This window comes from Dermacentor albipictus, chromosome 9 (genome assembly GCF_038994185.2).
Source record: "Dermacentor albipictus isolate Rhodes 1998 colony chromosome 9, USDA_Dalb.pri_finalv2, whole genome shotgun sequence".
Classification (NCBI taxonomy): Eukaryota; Metazoa; Arthropoda; class Arachnida; order Ixodida; family Ixodidae; genus Dermacentor; species Dermacentor albipictus.
In genome coordinates, this window is record NC_091829.1 from 79,320,345 (window position 1) to 79,347,028 (window position 26,684).

Below are 26,684 nucleotides of genomic sequence, written 5' to 3' on the forward strand. Positions count from 1 at the left end.
GCTTCACCTCAGGAGTTGACACTTTGTTTCTTAGTCTAGGGTTGTGTCCGCATGTGTCAAAGCAAACGCCCCGTGGCACCTTTCCCTCCCTCTAACATAACCTCTTCCGCTGTGTGCCCCATTGTTACGCACACCCTTTTTCGCTTGATTCACCTCATTCCCGCTTTGCTTGCTCACATATGCTGTAGTTAGAGACCCCGTCATGTTGACCTCATTACAATTGGCTTCTATTTTCCCATTCTATTTATATTTTTTTTTGCTGCACGACGCACGTAAAGTGGTGGTTTTTGCCGTGTTGCACTGCATGATTTACATGTCACGTGCGAATATCACTGACGCTGCAGGCAGTGCGCCATACGCACCAGCATTTTTGCTAGTGAGCTTGACTCTGGGGCAGAGAGCGGGATTGCTCAAGAAAGAGGGCGCCCGGGCTCTGTTGCAAATTCCAGCTGTTCTGGATGGAGGCAGCCGCTTCATATTTTGCATACAGAATAAGCACTTCGTGATGTAGGCGTCTCGCTTGTGTGTTTGTTATGCCCAACCTGGTGAGGCACCCTTTAAGACACTTCTCCATACGTTTAGGAATACTGACCCTCGGAGAAATTGCCTAAGTGTAGCAAGAGTGCTTTTCAAACCTCTGACACATTTTGCTAGGACGCGCATAATTGAACGTTCTCGATTCAATGAACGTGTTTCGGCTTTTGTTGTGCGCAGTGAAATATTTAGACGAAAAAGTTGCATGAACAAAGAGTCAGCTTTGCAAACGCAAGCTCGTTCAGCACTGATATATGATGATGCTGCTTTGGGGCGAGCATTAAAACTTTCTTCAAGCATGGAAGTTCTAAATTTGTATGTATTCTTCGGTACTGCAATTCTTAATAGAAATTCCGTGTAAAATAGCGGATTCCGCATTTGACAGTCGAAAGGTGTCTGTGATCAGTTGTATTTTTTTTTCCAACACATCTATGTTAATTGTTCTATCCCCATACCGCATTACAACGGAATTTCCTCCAAATGAGTTATCGGAGCCTTATCAGTGGCCGAATTATTTATGCCTAATAACCAGTGGTGGGAAGCACTTAGTCACGTTCCTAAACCAAAGTCTTCACCTAATTTGCCTCCTTTCGCTTGCCCAGCTACTCTTGTGATTGGCGTCAAACTTCACCTTTTCGCATTAATTGTATATCCTAACTGTTATTATGTCCGTGTTCACTTTCGGGCATTTTTGAGTACTTATTTATACGTTACTTCCAGTTTTTCGGGGAAGAGTCGCACATTGCTCACTCTGCGCAGTTATTCGTCAAACCACATTATCCTCCCTACACTGGAGGCACAAAACCTGCTTTGCCGAACGCGCATGCCTATTTATTCATCGCAATATATCTTCGCGCGCATTTCCTCAACAAGCAATACTCTGAGGTGAGGTGCATATGGATAGTGATTAGAGAACAACAACTGTATTCCTGACGCAAAAATTCCGTACACCACCTACAGGTGTCCGGAGATGAAGGGCATATATCATAACAAGAATAATTGTCCGCTACCGCTGGATGTGCTTCTCATCAGTAATGTTCCCTGAATGGACGAGGTTGCTGTGAAGAAAATAGATTAGCAGCAGGTGAATTATGCACCAGATAAGTTATACCGACTTAACAAATATTTATCATATAGACAATGACGGCTGCGTACTTTCCCATATGAGCTAAGGTGTAAAGAACCGAATAAAAATAATCACCGTTTCGCCCCAAAAGAAGATCGTCGATTGCGGTAGCAAATTAGTAGACATGTATACTAAATAATAGGTTTTGTCGGCCGTATGAACTTGAAACAATCGCTTACTAACTGAATTAACAAACATGGCGTCAGAGCGGACAAGCAAAGCAAGCACGAACACACCACACTCGATAAGGGCGAACACGCTGTCAAAATGCTGGCGCAAGCAAGCACGGCAGCAGCAGCGAGCCAAGTGACCTTCGTGCTGTCTGTTGCTTCTACGCAAGAGCGGTGAGAACATGACTTGCACAAAGGTATGAGCCATCTGCAGGTTCCTTTCAAGATACGGCGCGCGCGTATGGCCACCGGCGCGCAAAGTACGCACGAAGGACTGGGAATAACTGACAGTGTTATGACGCGGGATGCTTGATTGGCGTATGTCGTCTTGACGTGGGGAAATCAGAGGAGATGGTCTGATCTGATGGGCATTGAATACGTCATTACCGTGATACATTTTATGAAAGCGACACAGGCTCGACAAGTCTTGTCTAGTAGCAAGGAAGGTTTTGACTGGGTTTTATGCTAGGTGCGATGGCAGTGTACTGGCAGCCATAATCAAACAAGTTGAGTGATTCTGCCGCGCTTCAAGTTTATTGTTAAGTGCAAAGTGACCGGGGTCCTATATTATGAAGCTTATTTCAGGTTAGGGCAAACTGGGGAGTGTTAAGTTTGAGCAGTGTAGAAGCAAGTGAAAATAATTCGTTTTAGAAAACTAATCTTGCGATTGGCGTGAAGTATGCTTTAGTCGAGATTAATTGTTAAAGAAAGATTTTTAGAGATGCGATTTCTGAGGTATTTCTAGGCGGCTACAGACTTCAGCGGAATGTCGTTAAGGGAATAAGTTTGTCAGGGGGATATAGTGTGAGAAACTCTCTTTAATTTACATTGGAATTTGCATCAGGTAACGATGTTGCAAGGTCGGTTGCAGATTAGCAGTATCAGTGCCAGAACAAAAAAAAATATTTCGGTAAGTTACGCAGTCGTCAGTAAAAAGGCAAACAGAAGAAGAGATCTTTCAGGTAAATCATAATTATAAATTACAAATCACAAGTGCCCCGGAACTGATCCCTGATGCACACATGATCCCGCCGGTGCTACAAGTGAGTTGACATCAAGATTCAATCCATCAAAATTTCAAAATCAAAATTTCAATCCAGTAGAGCAGAATAATTTCAATCTTCCAATGGCTTAATTTATTCGTTAGTAGTTCATGATTCACTTTATCGACAGTAATCAAAACATGTATTTATGAATAAAATTTTAGAGATGTGAACTCCAAGGTTTTATAGGCAGTGAGACTTCAGCGAATACTGCTAAGGGAATAAATAGAACAGAGGGATCGAGTATCACAGAGCGTAAACTTTTATTTCAAATCCACAAGATTTGAGTCTGGTGTCCTTTTTAGTGGGTCTGGGCACCCGCCGCGGACGCGGTTCCACGGCGTCCGCGGAACCGCGGCGTCGAGTATCAGAAACACTCATTAATTTATATTTGACGATGTTCATTTCCATTTTCTAGAATTTGTATCAGGTATCAATGTTATTAACGTCCCTTGTTTTTAGTAGTACCAGTGTCAGAATTATTTTTTGGTAAGACGATAATGTTCAACAATGAAGGCTAACAGACGAAAAGATTTATTCAGATAAATTATTATTATAAAATACAAATAAGATGGCTCCTGGAACTGATCCCTGGTGTACAGATGATATTATAGACCCCACAGGTGAGTTAGCAGCGACATACCGAGTTCTTTTGGGAAGATTTCTAAATAGTCGAGTATTTTTGGTTTTTGGTCCAATTTTAAAGTAGCTTAATTTATTTTTTAGTAGTTCATGATCTACTATGTCGAAAGTTTCCTTAAGTTCCGAAAATGTGCAGCCAATTAAGAACCCAGAGTGTGGGAATGCACGCAAGTCATTTGAAAATGTGACCGTTTGTGTCTCACCTGACAAATATTTCCTAAAACGTAGTGGAACGCTTTGAAATAAATTATTTGAAAATTTGAGATTACTCGAAGAGATATCTTTGCTTAGAGTGCCGTTAATGTGTCGAATTTCTTCTACCAGTAAGTGGCAACAATGACCAAATGCAAATTCACCGTGACAGACAAGGGACTCGTATTCGATTGAGCCTCATGCACTCAACTTAGGGGTTCACGAAATCGGCACGTCGCGTCTCCATACGCCGCTAGTTCCACTGGCCGGGCCAAATATTTCGGCTTTTAGCATTTGCCGCGTCCCTGTCACGTGATTTCTAAGTTCGCCGAGTACCAAACGTAGAACATGCAAATAGCCTCCGAGTGCGAGTGCTCAGATAGAATGGAGATAGATAGCTGCACGCTGATGCGCGATCTTTTGCTGCTATGTGTTTCGGGGTAATAAACCTAGTTAGTTACAGCTCACCCTGTCCACTCATTTGTCCTACGCCCCGTCTGAAGTCGCGTTTCTTTTCCTGTTTAAACCAACTAGAATAGAACATTAGGCAGAGGATGCAATATATTGCTGCCGGTTTTTCTTTCGCTTTTATTCGTCGGGAGGGGATGCAACTTTTCGATGAAATCACGGATTATATGTCAGTAAGTTCTCTCACGGAAGGAACGACAAAAGCTATAATAAACCAGAAGGGGGGTCAGTGTGGCAATGGCTGGTGCAACATTTAGAGTAACATTGAAAAGCTAAATCCAATATATTTGCTTTTGTTTGTTTGTCTTAACCTCCTAAATTGTTTCTACTGTAAGAGCGTCTGTAGTAATAACTCATCACATTTGGTTAAACTTACATTGGCAAACGTCGCTGTAACGAAAAAGTACAGACTGTCACACTTTTGTTTTGATGTCAATCTAACGAAGGCAGTGGCACTATGGAAGAAGCATTTAAAACAACTGCAGAAACTACGATTTATGCCTATTGAAATCCTTCGCCTCTTCCACCTTCAGCTAAATCAGGCTGATTTTGCTACGGTCAATGATACTAGCAATTCGTCACTGTCCATCAGCAAAAACAACCGCAAAAAACAAAGCATTACAAATGTCAATATGTAAACGAATATTCTTAGCAATTTTCGGTCTTTGGTGTAGAAGAAAAATGTCCTTGCTACAACCAGGACATCAGCGGAAAAATATGGACAAGTATCACATAAGAGTAACCACACCACTATTACCCGAACACGAACAATCAGGCAATGCTCTTCCATGTCATCTCTCCTAGCGAACGCTTCTCGCGCTTTCGACTGGTTTGTTGACACGTTGACCATATTTTTTGTCCAATACTAAGAACTCTACTTCCCAAACAGGTTATGCATCGTTGGGGCCAAAAAACAGTCGGAAACATTTCCCCGTAAGATCCCGTTTATGAGGATTTACATTTACTGGCAGTCACGGCGGCCGGCGTGCACTTAGCCTAAACTTGAGTTTTAGTTTCCAAAGGCGAAAAACACTCACATTTCCATTGTCAAAATGCAGTAGTAATTAACGCAGGAGAGGAGTCCTTATGATCACCAGGAACGCAAGAAACCGCCAATAAAAACCGAACTTCTCACCAGCCATAGGGAACATTGGAGAGAAACTCGCCGATGGGGAATTGCCATACAGTGCGTAGCATATTATCCGGAACCATTACCTATGAATCTCATGCCAGGCTGAAAAGTATTTCAGTACCCTTCTTATAATCTACTGAAACCAATACTGCCGTATTTTAGTAGACGAGCAGCACCATACTACGCACACTGACGATCTCCCAAGGAAACTCTTTTGTACCGCCAGTCTTGTGTTTGGTTAATGAAAGGAATGTTGACGGGTTGTTCCTTTTTCGGAGACTTCGCCACGATGAGCCAGCAGTGTGTTGTGCCAAGAATGGAGCTCCTTTGCCGCCGCTCCTCCAGCTTACAATGTGACTGTGCAGCGTGTGTCACGTAGGCCTGTGACTCTTTTCTGTGACGAGTGCAGGTCTGGCGACCGGGCACCTTCGGAGCAGTGGGCAGGAGACCGCATATAGAACTGCATATTTATCATTCTTCGTACTGTTTTCATGCATACAGTTCATGTGTACCCAGAATCAGCCATATTAGGACTTTTTGCGCATGGTGGCTCATTTCAGGAATTAGTAGTTTCCTCGCTGGAGTGGGCACCGACACCAATACTGCAGCCGTTGGCAGCAGAACGAGGCGTTTGTTTCAAGCTTATGTATGGAAGTGGCCACCAATTATTTCCCCTTTTATTTAAGAAAGTAACAGCGAATGTTGGCAGGTAAATAATGGGCCTGCTTCCCGATATGCACAAGTGCACGCATGTACGTCGTCACATTTATTAAGGGCAGTGACGGCGACTACGACTCGCAGCCATCAAGAAAGGCAACGTACCGATACTTATAGTGCGTAGTCTCATCACTTCTCCCTTTTTTTGGGTGTGCGCTTCCCGAAATGAAGAATAGTTGGTTTCTATTCCGTATGGTACAATCCCAACTATATAAAAGGAATCTATTTCGTCTCATGGCTTGTGCCTACATTTGGGTCTGCCTGTAGCAGGCACACAAACACGGGGAATGTGCTAACCAAACCACATATTTACAAGAGTTAACTGCTGGGCTAGTTGGTGATCTTGCATACTGGAAAGATTTTGCGCCAAAAAACACAACACACACAAGAAAGACGACAACACCACGGGCGCCCGTGGTGTTGTCGTCTTACTTGTGTGTGTTGTGTTTTTTGGCGCAAAATCTTTCCAGTATGCAAACCTCATCGGCTCACCGCGATCGATATTGGCTCAAAATGTGCTCGGGGCTTGTGAAGACAGTGGCTTGCGCAGCCAACACTGCATCACCACTTTCCAACCATGAGTCACCTGCTCACAGGGAACTTAACTTCTCACGACAGCAACCTCTTGTTTCAAACTCGACCTCACGGTTGCCGATTTATACGCCTGCCAATAATTCCTAGTACGCTCTCCATAACACTAGTTAACTCATAACACAATGTGACCAACAACAGAAAAGAAGATAAATCGTATTGTTTCAGGTGTTTGGTCATATAATTTGTAAAATATCTGCGCTACTCTACAACCTGATCACAGCCGCCGCATGTCGATGGGGGCGAAGTGCAAAAACAGCTGTGTACTTAGATTTTAGTTACTGTTAGATAGTTAATGTTTATGGTAAAACAATTGGGCCCCGATGGATCAATGAAGTTCAGTGTCGAACGAAAGTTAAACACATGGCACATTGTCAGTGGAGCAACGAGTCTAGCGAAACGCGCACTCTATTTATGGTTAAACGCTTAAGCCCGGAAGAATGAATGAATTTTGTAGTGAACCAAAGTGAAACACTCTAGGCCTATAGTGTAAGGAAAACGCACTCTTTTATGGTTTAACGGTTAAGCCCCAAAAAATGAAGGATTTTTAGTATTTAACGGCACAAGCGTAGTTCACGTAACGAAAAGCGCACCCTTTCTATGGTTAAAGTATTCTACCCAGTAGAACAAAGTGTCCATGGAGCCATCAACCTAACGAAAAGCGCACTCTTTGCACTTTACGCAAACTCCATAGGTGCCCCGGAATCTCTATAAAATATTTTCGTCATTCCCGAAGGTTACTGGGTATATGCAGATGACAAAGGATAACATTTACTTAAAACATCCGTAGCTTGGATCTTCTTATATGGAGATCTTCAATTCTAATGAAACACGCTAGTCTTCTCGTTTTGCTCTATGGAGCATACAGGGTGTCGCACATAACTTGAGCCAAGAATTTAAAAATGAAAGGCAAGTCGGAAGCCAATTGAACTGAACACATGCTATTCGCAATGGGCTATGGTAACTCAGATAATTTTTAGTTTTCCGCATAATCACCAATTAATTTTGTTTATTTGCAGAACGTTTGTAATTCTAGGCTGAGGACCCCAAGCATGATAAGCAGATTCGTAGAGCACCTTCAGAAACCACCGATTGTGATGTTTCCTTTACGATGCGTCTCACGTAATCCTTTTTTTCCGGGTTGTAAAGAAAGTCCGCAAAATATGAAAAAAGCCACGTGATGGAGCCCTCGCGCAGTGGTATCGTGCTGCTCCCAAGCGTGGGCTCGGTGAACAAGGTCCGCTCCCGTCGGATGACGGCAGAAATGCATGCTGTGGCTGAGCACTGCCGACGAGATAAAGAACGCCCTGCCGCTTCCTCGTCGCAAGTCACGATGCAGCCGACTTTGTTTTCACGATGCAGCCGTGGTTGAAAGCAGCAACATGGCGGCGTCATTGCAGTTGCCGATTTCACTGCATGTTCGCTATGGCGAGCGTTTCTTGTAGAGTTGGTTATATTAACTGTAAAGGTCAACGTTGCAGACTTTCTTTTAGTGTGATAACAGCCGCGGTAGCTGAGTGCCTTAGGCGTTTCACTACTGAACTGAAGGTCGTCGATTCAATCGCGGCCGCGCGAGCCAAATTTCGATGGAAGCAAAACGAAAAAAAAGAGGAAAAAAGAAACGCTCGTATACTGGGATTTAGGTACGTGTTAAACAACCCCAAATTAGAAACGCCAAACCGAGTCTCTCATTAAAGCATGGCTCATAATCAAAGCGGGCTTTCGGCGCATAAAACCCAATATACAGTTCTCTTGAAACCAAGACTGCCGTAATTCAAGTGACGACTACTCCCCAATTTATAACGCACACTGACGATCCCCCCAGTAAACTCGGTTGTACAGCCAGCCTTGTTTTTGTAAATGAAATAAAATTCGAGGCTTATCAAGGTTAAGCCCAGTGGATGCTTCGCATCCACTGGGCTTAACCTCAGCGTATCCTTAGCGTTTGGAGGCATCTTGACCGCATATACGCCCGGCGCAAAGACGCTGGCGCGGTTGCGGGCACAGAGACTGACGCGACGGTGGGCGCGCGCCGCTTCATCCCTGCCGTGACATCACATATCGCGTGATGCAGCGATGGTGGCGCCGCCGCCGCGTCGCGCGCGACGGCGCGAACGGAAGCGTGGAGGCCTCCGCCGGGCGACGTCGGAGGCCCGATATGAGGCCCCATCTGCAGCCGGTGTGATGTCATCACATGACGTCATATCATGTGATCTCACTTCAGGGTCAATGGTGGCCACCGCCGGGAGGCGACCGACGGCGCGATATGAGGCACCATCTGCAGCCGGTGTGACGTCATCACGTGACGTCATGTCACGCGACCTACATGAAGGTAACTTGAAGGTCAATGGTGGCCACCACCGGAAGGCGACTGACGGCGCGATATGAGGCCCCATCTGCAGCCTGTGTGACGTCATCACGTGACGTCATGTCACGTGACCCCACTTCAGGGTCAATGGTGGCCACCGCCGGGCGTCGCGCGAATGCCCGAAACCTACGTTAATATGCTTCGCATAAAAAAACAAATGTCATGTTTTTTTTGTGGCGTACAATTTGACCGCCGACGTCCTCGCCTGCGTTCCAACGCGTCCTCCTCCTTGCTCTTGTTGCAGACAGAAAACGCTCAGTGCTTGCGTTTTGAGCTCGCGCCTTGCCCACGCAAGGTCTTGCTTTCGTTGTGATTGCGCCTTTGTAAACGCTGAGTTCCGCATGCGTTTACTTGAAGAATTCAGACCACTCTGTTCTTCGTCCTATAGCAGCGTTTTAATGAGTAAGCATTCTCGTGCGAGCTTCCCAGCCTTGTCATGCGAAAAGTGTACTGCATCGAAGCTGCACAAAATGCGTAATTAGAGGCTTAAGACCTTTAGTGGTTTTGGCAGCGTAAGTATATATGACTGGTAGCTTTTAGAAATTTTGAACAATCTAAAGCAAAATAAAGAGAATACCCAAAGATAGAGAAAGTCTCTGAAAATGCATGGGGAAGGTTATTGTAAGGGTAACGCAACTAAAACTTAAGCATGGGTGAATTTGAAATGTAGGCTTAGGGACAGCTTGAAATTCAAGGATTGAACACTGAAATTTGGGGGTGTGCCAATTTCAAATTTGCACATGGCCAACTTTACCTTTGTGGCGGAGCCAACTTGACAAGTGCGGTGGGCCAAACTGAAATTTCAACCTGGCGCAACTGCAATTTGGGAACGAACGAGCTCAAATTTAGGTGTGAGATAAGTGAAATTTGGAGGTGGACTAATATAAGTTTGAGGTAGGGCAAAGTTAAACTTGAGTTTGGGTGCAGATAAATTTGAGGTTGGGCAAACTTGAATTTTGGGGGTGGGTCAATTTGAAATATGCATGTGAGCCAAAATAAATTTAGGGGTTGGTGAACTTGACTTTGGCGGTTGAGGGGGGGGGCGGCAACCTAAATTTGGGCGCGGCTGAACTTCGAGTACACAGTGGGCCTACTGGAAATTTGGGGTAGTCGCCATTGAAATAGGGGGTTGGGCCAACTTGAAATTTGGGGATAGGCCAACTAGAGATTTAGGAGTGACCCAATGTCGAATTGAACGCTGCTGAGCGTCCTTCGAGTTATGAACATCTCGGAGGGGAGAAAGTGCGTGGACAATGAACTCGCGCACAAGACACGTTTGCGAGAGTGACAGCAAGGGTCACGTGGCTTCGGGGTGATGCACTCTCCACTCACGCAATGCTTCGCACGCACAGCGGCAGCTGGTGTTCCCTTTTATTTATATATTTATTTATTTATAAATTACTGCTTTCTCATTTAGAGACATAGCGCAGATGGGTTAGATAACTTATGAACACAAACATGTTAACTAACGCACGTTAGTTAACATTAGTTGGTAATAAACGCAAAGAAGCATGAAAGTTATCGCATAATTCAATAGTGTGTGGAAAAAAAGAAAACTCAAGACAGTCTATTATTCGACCCAAGAGACCTATGTTTAATGGGTGAGTACGTCGGGTTAATCGGGAAGTAGGTGTGATTAGTGAGACAGGCGCTTAAATGTTAGTCGATCCGTGTACGATTTCGTGCAGCAGGATTAGACGGTCACACGTGCGACGAATCGACTGTGGGTAGAGTGTTAAAGCATGTTCGTGGGATGACGGAGTAAACATACGGTCGGAATGGCCATAGATAAATCTAACAGCTTTTTCTGAATGTATTCTAAGCACGCCTCGACTGCCCTGCTCTGACGAGGGGCGCCTGTTCCCAGCGTTTAGACTTCATTTACGCAATTGCATTCAAGAAGCCGGATACGGCGAGAAGCTCCGACAATTGTTTACTAAAGCCCAAGTATCCTTTGCCCCCGGAAAGGACATGAGTACACGCGCATAAGCTAGGAAAAGCAAGTTAGCGAAACTAAGTAAAAACGAAGTCATAACGGAGCCAAACACAGCTCACGCATCAGTAGACATTTCTCATAATTTTTGTAGCTTTTTGGGGAGGGGCATACGAACAGAATTTCCATTTTTAGGTAATAAACGCAATAAAATCTTTCGCAAATTGTTATTTTCCAGCACATCATGTGACACAGATGCCCCCAATGTGGAGTGCGCCAATCGCGTGTAGAGAAAGTTCCAACGATAGTTGGGCCTCAGAGTTTTACACAATAAAATTCACAGGGTCTTAACGTTATACGATAAACGAAGGCGAAAGCCCAAGTGTCGATGCACGAAAGACGGACACATAATGTTCACATTCCCCTTAATTCATTTACTCATCCTCCTAATTCGCGTAGTCACCCCTAATTTCGCTTCGTGTACTTCGTATAGCCGTTTTACAGCGCAGCTCTTAACGGCGCCCCACATTCAGCGTGCTCGCGACGTTTCGCACGCGGCGTCACTCGGCGTCGATGCTGAGGTTCGCGTGCTCAAGAGACACCATGGGCGACTTGCACGAACATTTAATCATGAAAATAATAACAAATTTAGGAACGCGGTCGCAAATGCTCCGTAGACAACTCCTAGTCCGCACTAGAACGCGTTCTTAAATTCTGTATTATTTTCGTTATTAAACGTTCGAGCAAGCCACCCCGGATCTCGCCGACGCAGTTGGAAGCGGCTCAATGAGCGCAGACCAATCAGTACTGATCCGCGTTCCGCTCGAGTGGCTGGACGCGCGTTGATGCGGAAGACGCCACAAGACGCCGTTAAGGACGCTGAATGTGGGGCAGCCTTAAGGTGCCCGTTGCTGCGTTGAGCTTCGGGGTCATCGGCGTCTTTGGGCTTCGCCGAGCGAAAGAGCATAGCGAAGGATGAAAGACCGAACTCGGAACGCAGCGGGGGTTGGAACACGGCAGTAGCGAAGAGAGCGCGAGGAGGAAATCGGAGGAGGTAACAGCGAAGGAGTGAGCCGGAAACCGGAGGAGGAGAGCGTGGCGAAAGGGTGAGGAGAAAACCAGAGTGCCACACGAGACGACTTGGAATCACAGCCGTGCACGCCGTATTGCGCCGATGACCTCATTACTAAGGCATCCTGCAAGCGCTTGGCGAACACGTCCACTGATACGAAATATGGAAACAAGCCGCTGGCTTGTGCTTAGGAGCAAGACGCGCCGTTCCCGTGTGTGCCTTCTTTCTGAACAATGAGCGACGCAACCAGTGGAATTCGACACCCCTAAAGAGCGGCGCTCAAATTTTGCATTATGGAGCATCGTATTCATTGGTGAATTCCTCTGCAACTTTATTTCTTATGCCTTATTAGGTTTCCCTATCCTACGTTTCAAACAATCTGTACTTGAACATATTCTGTTGAGCAACACTCGCGATGAATTGCAACAAATTACTGATGGCCTTAGCAGAGAAATAATCAGAGTAATCTTGAAATTTAATACCCAGAAGACAACACTAATGTTCAGTAATCTCGCAAGGAAGCAAGAATTGAGGATCGCCAGTCATCCTCTAGGATATGTGCAATAGTACGTTCATTTAGGTAAATTACTCACAGAGCACCTAGATCAGGAGAAGGAAATTTACAACAGAATCAAAATGGGCTGCAGTGAGTACGGCAGGCAGTACGTAATTCCTGACTGTAAGCTTAGCACTTTCCTCGAAAAGAATCCAATCAATGCATTTTGACAATTCCAACATACGGGCACAAACTTGGACATTAACAAAGCTCAAGAACAAGCTTAGCACCACGAAAAGAAAAATGCAACAGAAAACCTTAGGCGTAACGTTTAGAGACTGGAGGACAACAATACGGATGAGAGAGAAAACCTTGATGACAATGAGGGGGGGGGAGAGGGGGGTAATACAGCTAGACAGTCCATGTAATGCGCAGGGCAAATAACTAGTGGACCATTAGAGCTACTGAATTAGAATTACAGTTACAGTAGTGCTGTCGATGACGGCAGAAAATCAGTTTGAATGAGGAAATTAGCAAGTTTGGGAGTGCAAGTTGGACTACGCTAGCGCAAGACAGGCATAATTGGAGATCACTGGTGACGATGTACTGTGTCCATAGCAGCTATCACCAGGAATGAGAAAAAAAAATGAAGTTTTGAAATGAAAATGAAATGAAACCGTTGCACAGGAGTCAGCTACTCTACCACTTAGCCAAGCCAGCGCCGCCGAGCACACCGCGGAAAAATGTCCTCTAAAGGCGTCCTATCGCGCAAGGAGACACGCGATACGACATGCGCCCCACGTAGCATCGATGTGCGCACATTTTTCATTGCAGTGTTAGACGAGGAAGATTGCGACGCAGGAGAGGCGCAGATATCAGGGCAGGGCAGTTAAAAAAATATTGAGGAAGAAAAAATATTAAGCAGATGTATAGAAGAATGCTACAAAAACTATTCATTCTGTACCTGATTAAATCAGCTTGGCTATGTGACTATATCACTGCCACCTTTAAGAGGGGACGCCAAAAATCATCATCATCATAAGCATCGTATCTTGCCACTTGCCTTCCGTTGTGAGATGCGGGCCACTTAGCCTCTGTAGGTAGGGCCGTTGCATTGGAGTTTCACATTACACCACGTGGCATGCCATGTAGCAGTTGCTTAGCCAGCGGTACAAGGTAGATAGAGAACTCTGAAGAAAAAGGAAATTACGGAGATGTATAGATACTGATGTAATGAAAAACATGTATGATATATATGATATGTTCAAGAAGGCTAGGTGACTATCACCGTCCCGTTTTATTGGGGAATGTCTATAAATATTCATCATCATCATTAGCATCGTATCATGCCATATCACAAGTGGTGTGACATGCGCGCCACGTAGCGTCGATACGTACAAAGTTTGCATTCCAGTTTCGCTATATTGCAGCAGGTATCCCGACATGTAGCAGTTGTATCTGCATGTAGCTGGTCCTGGTTAAGTCAAGCAGGTTAGGTGACAATTTATTGCTATACCTTTTTGAAGGGGATGTCAATAAACCACCATTATCATCAACAATAAGAACAGAAACGTACCGGGCCACGGGTCAAGGAATGTGACCTGTGCGCAACGTAGTCTGGATACCTCTGTTCACCTTTCGGTACACGTTATGGCGCCTCCACGCAAGAAACGAACCGCTGCTGAAGCTGATCGTAGAACTACGCATGCGGCTGCAAACAGCCAACATCAGCAGAGTGCTGTGTACAAGTCAGGACTAGCCGTCGGGCAAGCCGCAGCTCGCCGTCGACGCCGGGCGGACAGTTCTGATCGTTTTAGTGAAAACGACGCTAAGCGAATTTGACGCAAAGATTCTGTCGAGTGTGGTGGCAAAAATGGAGTGCCTAATCGGCCGCTCCTCCAGCTTACGATGTTACATTGCAACGTATGCCACGCCGGCCCGTCACGTCTTCTGTAACGTGTACAAATTTGCAGGACATCTTGAGACATCTTGAATACTGCATATTTATCATCCTTCGTACTGTTTTCATCACACAGTTCGAGTGCACTAGAAATCTGACATATATTAGGAATTCTTTGTACAATATCTCATTTTTGGAACGCGTTGTTTCATCTCAGAAACGTCAGGCGCGGATGCGAATACTGAAACTGTTGGCAGAAGAACGAGGCAGTTGTTTAAAGCTAATGTATCGGAGTGGGCGCCACTTGTTTTCCTTTAGGATAAGAGGCAAACAATGAATCCCGTAGGATAAATAATGAGCCTGCTTAACAATACGGAAAAGCACACCCATCTACGTCTTCTCATTTATTAAGGGAAGCGCCGGCGAGTACGACTGGCAGCATTCGAGAACGGCAAAGTATCGATCTTTATAGCGAGCAGTCTCATCACGTTCATGAAAAATGGTTCATCTGAAATCCGTGTGGTAAACACTCCACTATAGAAAAACGGTCTTTTTTCATCTGATGGCTTGTGCCCAAATTCGGGCCTGCGAGTAGCAGGCGCACAAACTCGGGGAATGTACGAACCTTATTGGCTCAAAAAGACCGACATTTTCTAAACTGTGTTCGCGGCTCGTGAAAACTGAATTTGCGCAGCCAACAATCCATCAACACTTTCCAACCATGAGTCCCACATTTACAGAAAGCGTAACTTATAGGGACAGCAACATCTCATGTCAAACTCGACCTCACGGTCGTGAAATTTCTCGTCTGTCATTAATTTCCAGTACGCTCTGCACATACGGCTAGTCAACTCGTAACAGAATGTAGCCGATAGCTGAGGAGAAGAAAAAGAATGTGGGCTCAGGTGTTTGAAGGAATAATTTCTAAAGAATCTGCTCTACTCTCAACCGTGCTCATAGCCGCCGCATTTCGATGGCGGAGAAATGCGAAAACACCCGTGTACTTACACTCAGGTGCACGGTAAAGAGCCCCAGGTGGTGCAAAGTTCCAGTGTGCCCCATTGCGGTGTGTGTCAAATTTAAATCGTAGTTCTGGCACCTAAAATTGAGGATTTATTTATCTCAGCCCTGCAGCTTCGAAGAGCGTCTCCAATGTGTTGAGCGGAGCGTCTCTAATGAATTTCACAGACATCTGGACAAAATGTCGCCGGAGTTAACTTTTATGGTGAAATAATGAAGCCCAGAATAGTCAATGAAGTTCTGCATTTACCGAAAGCACACTACATCTACGGTTAAGCCCAGAAAAATGTATAAATTTTCGTATTGCGGAAGACAGACATTGCAAGCGTAGTGTCACTGGAGACATCTGGATAAAATATCGCCGGAGTTAACTTCAATGGTGAAATAATGAAGCTTAAGCCCAGAAAAATGTACGAATTAGCTACTGTGGACGAAAGAGCCCCCGATTTACTGTCACTGGAGCCATCAGCTCACGAAAAGCGGTCTCTTGGTATGCTAGGCAAACTCGACAGGTGCCCTGGGATCTCTACATAAGTTTCTTTACAGGTACCGAAGGTTTCTGAACAAATGCAAAGAGCAATTAAATAATATTTACGAAACATATTCGCCGCCCGCGTCTTTATACCGAGATCTTCTTTTCTGCTAACCAAAAATGCTTGTCTTCTTGTTTTGCTTGACTACGTATATATGTTTGTCCTCTGCGTTGGTTGATCGCGCACTGAGGCGTGACGTCGTAATTATTTTACCGCTAGACGCAATAGAGTGAATTTGCGTAAAAAGTAGTGGCCATCGAAAAGGAGCCGCCAAGTTGCTACCTCCTATTTCTGTAGGGCTAACAATATTCAATATACGATGCGAGAACTAGCATTTCCACGAGCATGACCGTAGGGACATTGTGTAAAGCTGATTCCGTGTCTTTTTGGAGAAATATCGGATGAACATTTATAAAACATTTAGCGAATTATTATAGTGCGTTAAAAGATGCGTTTGCAGGCGCCCGAAATAGATGGCGCCACCATGAGGAAGGGAGGCTGCATGTCGCGTTCATTGCGCATCTCGTCTGACTAGCATCTCTTTCTCGGCGCCTGCGTGGCAGCGCAAATTAATAACATGGCGGCGTCCTTGCAGTTGAAGGTTTCAATGGATGGGCGCTTTGGCAAGCGTTTCCTCTAGAGTTGGTTACATTAACTCTATGGGTGAACATTGCAGGCTTAATGCGATTCCAGTCACGGTAGCTTCGCGCATAAAGCATTTCGCTCCTGAGTTTCCGGTCATACAATAAATCGTGGAGATGGGGGCCAAATTTTGATGGGAGTGTACTTGAATTTGTACTTGAATTTATGTGTACTTGAATTTATGTGCACGTTAACGAAACCCACATTGAAAAATCACTCCTAGGCCCTTATGGTAGTGTGCCTCAAGATCAAGGCGGGCTTCCGTCGCGTAAAACACGACAAAACAATTTCTAGCGTGATCAGCGAGCAAAGTTTCAAACGAGTCACTTTCAGCCAATACAAAAATTGCGTGGACAAGTGCTGTTATACCACACTGCGTCTGCTCCCTCCCCCTTAACCTTACCAAGGCGGAAGAAGTTTTTGAGATGCTCAGGGCTGGAATGGCCCTTACGGCGGCTGTAGTCTGGAAGTGGAACTGGTTGCATTTACCACTGGCTGCACCGTTTCCATACTACTAATTCCCACTGATGGACGAGCATATGCGTAGCACCTAAAGTGAAGTCCAGGCGTACCATCGGAACGATCGTGTCTCCTATTGCACGCTTGTCTCCGCTATAGTGTCGGAACCAGCCATAACCGCCGGATACGTGATCACAGATTCCACAAAGCAATGCTTCAATTCATAAACAACACAGGCCTCATAGCACACACATAATACATACAGGCTGTTCAAAGTTAGACGCAGTGCCACTTCAGTCTTCTTATGCACTCAGGTGAAGCCATACTGGTCTGCATTTCTTTTATATTATTGGAAGCTTTGTTTGCAGAATGATTGAAATTAATGCCTTCTCACAGCATAAAGCGACAGTGTCAGCTGCCATGGAACACCTTATTAACCTGTAAAGGTTCCAGGGCGCCTTGCCCATACCTAAAGACAATTGACGACCGTGCACTGTCAGCGCTTAGCAAACGCGGGTTAATGACCCGTATTCTGTATACGTCACCTTTTTAAAGTTAGAACGCATCTACCAGTCCTCATGACAGAGCATGGAATTGTGCACCTCCTCTTCGTAAACTATCAAGGTAGCACCTTTCAAGCACGCAATAACAAAGACCTGTACCTTCTGATTTCATATAGTTCGAGCATTATTGCTCACAGTGTATATATATATATATATATATATATATATATATATATATATATATATATATATATATAGTTGGCATTATTCGGCATCTACGGATATGCAGCAGCCGGTGTGCCCTTTCCCTAATATACCTCGGTGTAGCCATTCCTGTTGTCTGCATTGGACGACTCTCGATGAAGCTCGCCAGGTCATCACATCATTGAAGACCACAAGCGTTGGCTTAGACTACACTGATCCTCTTAAAGTAAAAATAATATCAAATGAAATATCATTTCATGGCACTCATCATTAACAAGCTGTTCCCTGTCGGGGTGTCTTCGAGCGGTCTTAAAATTGGTAGAATGGTTCCTGTTTTCGAAAAAAAAAAACGGTGATCATACTTCACTAGGAAACTAAAGGACAATTTGTAGCCCTCTTTTCTTTGGCAAAGTGATTGAAAATCTTTTCCATTTAATCTTTTGCTCTTCAGCAATTCGGATGTCGCCAAGGATATTCAACCGAACTGGCACTTAATACTTTACCTGAAGAAATCGAGCAAGCTATTGGCAGAGGTCTCATCGTCGATTCCGTATTCATCGATCTGACGAAGGCATTTGGCGCGATAAACCTTCGTATAACACTTGTTAAACTCGAATCATTTGGTATATCTTGTCCTCCGCTAAACTTTATAAGACGCTACTTGAGTAACCGGTCTCAAACGGTACAGGTTACGATCATCTCTCATCATCCAGGATAATTACCCTAGGTGTCCCACAGGGACCAATCCTAGGCCCAATTTTATTTTGTTTATTAATGACCTACCTACTATTCTTGCTAACACTAAGTGCGTACTTCCGCTGATCACACGACCATCTTTACCTCCAGTAAATCCATTGCCGAACTCCAGTTTAACCTTAACACCGACTTAAACAATAATAGTTTATGGTATCAAAATAATAATAAGTTGCACATAATTCCAACTAAAAGGATATTTATGGTGTTCCATTCCCACAAAATTCAATCGACGTCCCGCCTGTTCATATTGGTTATTACGTCATACAGGTTTCGAACACTATCTTTTGTTTTGTGCATCGTCATGGGCCAAGACGTATTTCTGCGCATATTGAACGTCTGCAGCGACTTCAGAATCAAGGCTTGAGACTAATGACTTTCAGCCCATTTCAATTGTCCTACCAGCCACTGTTTCCTAAATTTAACGTTCTCCTGTTACGATAATTCCGCCAGAAACTATCCATAACTGCACATAGGCTCATCACACACGACGTCTTCAGTGAAGGCAGTGATCGTGAACGCATTACTAAGAAAAACAGACCCGGTTTTGTCTGCGGAATAATCTTCATTTACCTGCTGTGAGGACGAATAACGGCAAGTTCACAGCCCCCTTCTCCGCATAGCAATATAAAATGCATCACCTCTGGAAATGATATCATCACACAACGTTCATACATTCTACACGTGCATCAAGAAATATCTTATTCTGGAATTGCTCGACTGATCCTAATTTTTTAATAAACTGTCAATATGTCTGTCCTTTTACTGTATACCTATCGTTTCCTATAAGTAATTCAAACTATATATAGTGAAAGGAGTCGGGTCGGTCATGTCCGGTTGATTATTTTTGTTAACATTGATGGTTATTCTGCTTCTTCCCACGTTTTTGTTTTCTTTTCATGTTATTTGAATAATTCGCATTGCCCTCAACTTATGAAACCAATTTCCTGTTATTGATAATGAACTTGCCCAATGATAATTGTTCACATGACCACACTTTTTTGCTGTTTTTGTATACTAAACCAATTTATGTAATCATAGGGGGTCCTCCTGGTAGCGTTTCGAAACTCTGCGACCTCCTGCTGCAATGTTATTATCGTGTAAGTCGAACATGACTCTTGCAATAAACTTAGCTCCTAAGAAAAAATTTTGCTTGACCTAGTGCGCACCCTTCATTCATTCATTCATTCATTCTATTATTCATTCATTCATTCATTCATTCATTCATTCATTCATTCTATCATTCATTCATTCATTCATTCATTCATTCATTCATTCACTGACGGTCACAGATGACTGTTTTACAGCGAAGCTGTAAGAATTTCTAATCATGAATAATTAGCGTGCGAATATCATGTTTGAACGAGGGTTTTCGCAGCTTCAGTGACGTCTCGTGACAGAAAGGTGCATAGGTGGTGGCTCCAAAATTTTTTGACCAACTGTGGAGTGCTGATTGTAAAATCGGAATAGCAAAGTTTGGATTAGCTTTACGTTATAGAGCCCCAACCTAAGGAAGCCAGTGGCACAATGGAAGAATCCTAAAAAAAAACTCAGTGCCCTTCCCCTCTGTTAAGAAGTATGACCCGCGAAGCTGTATATGTGGACCCCTTAATGGCGAACTGCACCTACCCCGCCGGTTGGCCTGGCATTGCACTATCTACAGGATCGGCCCACGTGTGGGGAGTTTCTTGCTTACCACGCCGTATGTGATTCGAAAAAAATTTAGGACGGTACAGGTGAGCAGCTTCGCTTTAAAAACCATTGCAATAGCGAGGAATTCTGCTTTATCAAATCATCTGCCACTTACACCTTCAGCGAAGTCGGGCTAATTTTGCAAGGGCCAATGATGCTAACAATTCTTCACTATCCCTCAAAACAACAAGCACGCAAAAATGAACTATTACAAATATGTATATGTAAACTTATGCTTTATCGCCATTGTCGGCTTTTGGTGTAGAACAAAAGTGATGGCCTAGCTTCAACAGAGATATCAAGGTGACTTTTGGTGTAGAACAAAAGTGATGGCCTAGCAACAACCGAGATATCAAGGTGGAAATGCGAGTACGCATCTTAGAGACAGTTGATTGATATATGACACTACTATTGACCGAACACGAACACACAAGCAATGCGCTTCCATGTTATCATTCCTAGCGAACACATGTCGCGCTTTCGTCAGATTTGTTGACACGTTGACCGCACATTCATGCAGTACTAAGAACTATAGTTCGGAACCAAGATCTACATTGGTGGGGCCACAAGAATAGTCGAGAACGTTTCTTCCGAAAATGCCGCGAACTAGACTTAAAATTGAAGTAAAGTGGCAGCGGCCGGCTTGCGCTCAGCCTAAATTGCAACTTTAGTTACCGAGGGGGAAAAACAGAGCTCACCTTGCCATGACAAAAAGAAGTAGGAAATGACGCAGGAGTGGCGCGTTTACGATCACCAGGGACGCAACAACCCTCCGATAAAACCGATGGTTTCAAGAGCCACATTGGAAATTTGGAGCAGTACTCGACACAGCGGAACTGTCGGAAAGTGTGTAGCATTCTTGGGAACCACTACCTATGAGCCTTACACCAGGGTTAAAAGTATTGAAGCACCTTCCACAGTGGCGCAGCTGGGTCGTCTGGCACCCGGGGCCCATAGGTCTTTGGTCATCCCACCGTCCCCAGTTGTAGTAAGGAAGAGCAGGGTATGGAAAATTTCCGTGAAGCGGAGGCGAGGAGGGATGTTTCAGCACAAGCACAACTGCCTTGGAAACCACACATCCACCCCCTTCACTTTCGTTCCCTGAGATCACGAATATATCAGTTGTACACGCTGTTTTTTTTTCTGGGCAAGATAACACAGGTTGTTGTACCGATAACTTGTGATAAGCACATTTGCACATCTGCTGGGAGAATGCAAGCGTGCGCTACTGTTGGTCTACATTCGCCATGGGTAGGATAGAGAGATCGATGGCACTGGTGTAGTGTTTCTTATTAGTTTGGCTACTGCCATGCTGCAGGCTCTATCACCCTAGGCGATTTTATTCAGGGAAATTTTTGCTGAGTTAATAATATGACATTGGGTACTCAATTCTCTAGTTGCAATGTTTGCTCTAAAGTTACTTATTAGGTAGTTATTTAAGATAATATTTTAGGATACCGCGGAATGCACGGAAGAGGGACCCAAGATCCACATCGATAGACTCCATGTTTAGCGATGCATGACTATGAGCGCCACGCACGAGCGCACCGTACACGAAACATTTCTCCAAGGCGAGTAGTTTTGGGAGCACTTATAAAATTAATTTTTTTTAGCACGCACATTCATGCAACTATTACGTAGAATGTTGCTGAAGCTGCTGCCGGTAAATCTGCTGCAATACACATATGATACGTGGGTTACACGAGCTCGGGCTGCCGGTTACCGGAGCATTCTTTGGAATTTACATCCAAGTCAAGCCGGCGGAAAGAAGGGAGTCATCACACATATATGGCAACCCTGCCCACCCCAAGTCGCACCCGGGGCCCACTGCCCCCCGAAGCAACGCCCTACCCCCCCCCCCTTTACTACCCCACTCACACTCGCTATACTCTTCTCTTGAAACCAAGAATCCTTACTTTAGGAGACGAGTTAAATAATGTGGCAAGCCGGTGCAAGATAGATGTTGTCTTAAGTGTAGGCCATAAGCTTGGTCAGGTTTGCCCAGCCGTCCACGAAAAACAAAATGAATGGCGAGGTGTGTCACAAACCTGTAACCTGTAGGATGTTCTGTGAATCATATGAAGTACGTGGATTGCAAAATTCAACTTGTTTATCAAATAGCGTGCTCTTGCGGAAAAAATTAATTACGGCAAACAAATATGTGTCTAATTATCGGAATCCAAGAACATGCGCTCAATGTAAAGAATGGCATTGGTTCACATTTGGCGGTTCGTTGCCGCTTAAGATAGTGTGAAGAATTTTTGATAAAACAAATTTTGTGTACAAAATTTGTTTTATCAAAAACTGGTTTACACCATTAAACATTAAACACCATTAAACACAGGCATAGAGCGCAAAAAATGAAAATAATGGAAGCCTTTTACATGTTTTTGGAGGGTGAGAGATGCATCAGCCTACCCTCGATAGCTTTGTCACCGACAGAAGTGTCTTACCTTCGGGAGTTTGCGCAAATCAGTTCTTAAATAGCCAGCATTGCTGTTGGCACGTCTACGTTATTTTCGTTTGCTCGTGCACACTGGAGAGAGGGTGGTTGATATCGTTTCAGCGTAATTTTCCACTTATTCTGGTTCTTTGGAAATAAACTGTTGTTGTTGTTGTTGTCCTTAGTGGTCGTGGCACATACCCACAGGGGTGGATTGGCCAAGAATCGGGCGGTTTAATTAGGTGCCTAAAAATAATAATGATAACAAGGGAGATAACCATTTGGGCGTGTGAGTTTAAAAGTAAACGTTTTGTGTTTGGAGAAAAAAAAGGAAATAATCAGATGAAAACCGCGTATAAGATAATAATAATATAACAATAATAATTATTAAAAGATAAGAAATTAAAAAAAAGCTATGGTTGGGAGGGAGAACGATCAATCTAACATGGAAATCGATTGGTTTCAATGAGGTAATTTTGGATCGCCAAGCAAACATTTCTGTTGCTGAACCCAACAATGGAGGCTCGAAAAATAGGATCACAGGCACTGATAAAGTTAGACCAATAGAGCGAAGCGGGATTTCGAGTAGTCGTTTTCTTATAATAGAAAAACGTCTGCAAGACAACAAGAAATGGTCGATTGTCTCCGCTTCGCCACAGAATGAGCATAATGGTGAGGGGACCAGACCAGACGTGTGGAGGTAGAAGTTCAATGCAGGTATACGGCAGCGCAGCTTCGTGATGGACACTTCAATTTTCCGTGTACGGCAAAAATTTCTGTTCCAAGGGTGCTGGAGATGTCCGTAATCCACAGAGTTAGTAATTGCGGAGCCTGATACTAACTGTATAATGATACTCCTGCGAAATCTAGCTGCAGTAACATAAGCAGTCAAAGGGCAGCAACGAAGAATCCGGCCACTTAACGATGCCTTGGCTAGAGAGTCTGCAATTTCATTAATGATTAGTCCTTTATGGCCAGGCACCCAAATCAAACGCACGCTTGTCAAGTAACCAGGTACCAATGATTGAAATGTCCTCATCACGCGAGAATCACTAGAAGCAGTAAGGGATGAGCACAATGATAAAGAATCAGTGACTATCACGGCTGACGTAATTGATGGTCCTAATTTGCGTAATGCCAGCACCACGGCCATGAATTCGGCTAAAAAAATCGGTATGAAATCTGGCAGCCGAAGAGAAAATGTCCAATCGAGAATCGGGGAAAAAATTCCTACACCTGACTTTTCTTCACATTGTGAAGCATCTGTAGCAATTACAACGTTTGTTTGAAGGTTTTTCAGGTGATCTTGTAATATACCGTCTAGAATACGGTGTGGAAGTAATTTTGCATTATTAGGAAAGACGTCACCAAACTGAATATCAGTGGCAACAGCTCTTTCAGTAATAGGAAGAACATCGCATATGCGTACGCCCAAAGAATCAAGTAATTTTTGCACAAATATAATTTGCGGATTATCTAGTCGCGGCCAGACGACACCGAAAAACAACGAAGGTTGTGAAATAAAGATTATTTGGGGATGACGCAGTGGTGATTCGTAAATCCTTAAGAACGTCTGCACCGTCTAAAGCCGGAACCTGCACGAAAGTTGCGGAACACGGGATTCTAGATAAAGAATAGAATTTGCAACAAATTTAGGAAGACCTAAACACAGACGTAATGCTTCTCTTTCTAAGAGGATTAGAGGACGGGACATATAGGCTGGAGCTCCAGAGAAGAGCACGCAACCAAATTCTAATACAGGGCGAACGTACATACGATATATCATTAGGAGTGTATCTCTTCTCAATCCTATTCGACGACTGCTCAGCCTACGCAATATGCCAATTGCACGGGTACCTTTCCCAGTCAAATGATCTATGTGTGAGCGCCAGTTGAGAGAGGCGTTATAAATAATTGCGAGGCATTTAACAGATTCCACCTGTGGTATGTCTTGAAGGTGGTTAGACAATGAAATGTGCACTATGTCACGTATCGGAAATACCAGAACAGCACATTTGCTGGCATTGAGGGTGAAGTGACTAGCATCTAACCACCTCTCCAGATCATAAAGGTAAGTTTGCAGTCCTTGGTATAGCGTGTGGATGTCGTTTGCAGATGCAAAAAACGCAATATCATCTGCATAAACATAAGTAGTTATTTCTTGATGACAAGGTAGTGTGCTCATGAGAATATTAAAAAGTACCGGGGAAAGAAATGAGCCTCGCGGTACGCCTCTCGTTTGTTTGTGTCTAGAAGAAGAAACGCCGCTTTCGTAGCAATAGAATTCTCTTTCACCTAACTGTTCCTTGCGAGTAGCGCCCGTGGTTGTTGTTTCTTTCTTTCTCGTCTGCGTATTCTTCGCGCACTTTTCAGTTGAGATGGGATTAACATCTCCCACTTTCGGTTTTCAGGGCTAGCTAGCTCGCGTTCTGCAGGCCGCGCTAATCGGCACGACACTCATTTTCTTTTTTTTTTGCTTATGCAGCTCAACCACCCGCGTTCTTATTACGGAATCGTTTTACTTAGCTAAAATGATTGCGAACGATCTTTACAAGCGTCCATCGAATCATTGCCACGTTCAATGTGATAAAGCAGACGCAAGACGCATTCTAATTAAGGAAAGGTTTTCTTGCTCTATAGTAATGCTCCTTCTGGGCTTTTTGTCTATTCATCCAACGTTGTAACACCAGTTATGCAGCAGTAGTTGTCGTACGAAGCTCGACTGGAAAGCAGCTGCTGAAAAAACTACGAGCACGTGTCATTTTTGTCTTGAGACCTTTTATGAATACTGCGTGCAGGGGCGAAGCGCTCGAACGTCGCGAATGGGTGGCATTACAAACCAAAGGAATTCGCTTCTGTGTACACCGGGTGTAAAAAATACCAGACTGATCCGAAACAATACCGCGAAATATAAAAACATCGGATTTGCAAGCATTCCACATTCCCGGAACTAATTTCAGAGGTGCACAGAGGTGCCCACAACACAGTCTCTCAACCAGACCATGCTAGACGCTGGCAGAATCTCTCCTGTTCGCATTCAAGACAAATGCGTGGCTGGAAAGCCCGATTTCAGCCGTTCAGAAGATAGAATTTTATAGTTCTTAGTTTTTTACCTGCGTGGCGTTAACGATTCCGTGTTTTGCCGGAACAAGCAACACACTCCAGGTGTTATCATCCCTGGCAATTGGTGGCCGCGTTTTCTCAAGCGTGAGTAGCTAAAATGGTATATGTTTGGTCCACAAAAGAGTCATAGACTTGTCCCACTGAGATTCAGGAAACGCAAACGTACTTTCTCACCATGACGAAGCCACTTTTCGCTGACTGCGTCACAACGGTAGACGCGGCGAGTGTGCCTCGAAGGTCTCTCAAAAAGTAATGAAATTATTTACAATAATGTTCGATGAAAGAGAAAGCGCTAAATCTTGTCCCAGTAAGATTCAGTCCACGCGAAACTAACTATGCCTGAAAACTACCGGAAAAAAATATAGTTGAGGCTGTCAGAAAGCATCGCAAACATCTGCTAGTATGAGTCATTACCTCAAATTGCCTGCGCCAAGACAGCTGAGCTGTCTTTCGCTTACTGCGTCGCGAAGCCTCGGTTCCGTGCCGTAAAAGCCTAATTTGATTGGAATGCGTCGCAGGCTGTCAAACAAAATTTCTCACCTTGCTGTAGTTCAATAGTGCATTGGCGCCGTGTCGAAGTGCCCAACGAACGCAAGAATACGCGGGCAGCTTAAGAAACTGGCTACACCCAAACGATGCGGGTCGCCGAAGAGGTGAATTTCACATATGCAGCCTGCTTCACTCGCTTCGGTGGCCTGTCTGACGCATGACGCATGCATATGACGTGTTTGTGGTGCCGCTAACTTGTTGCCAGGTAACGCAATAAAAATAAATACCAAAGGTTAAGTCCATTTAAAAGTAAAACTTCTTAGTTTTGCGGGAAATAAAAAAAGCGCAGTCTAGAATTATTTCACGCTCTTTTTTTTTTCGCTCCTCGCGTAACCTAACGTATGGGATGAACACTAGGCGTGACGTGTTTCCTGTTCCC

The 26,684-nt window shown here is 44.3% G+C and overlaps 1 protein-coding gene across 29 annotated transcripts in view; it reads right to left on the reverse strand.

The window, feature by feature from the left end:
* LOC135919011 (uncharacterized) overlaps positions 1-26,684 on the reverse strand; it is a 997,771-nt gene that overhangs the window by 596,367 nt on the left and 374,720 nt on the right. For 18 of the 29 annotated variants that reach the window (XR_011508264.1, XR_011508263.1, XR_011508266.1 and 15 more), the window contains one exon: positions 13,548-13,674. The exons of the other annotated variants lie outside the window; for them this stretch is intronic. Coding sequence is in view for 12 of the 18 variants with exons in the window: in XM_070524824.1 (XP_070380925.1) it covers positions 13,548-13,599 (52 nt within the window). In the remaining 6 variants the exon portion in view is untranslated. The remainder of the gene's footprint in view (positions 1-13,547; positions 13,675-26,684) is intronic. 29 annotated transcript variants of the gene reach the window in all.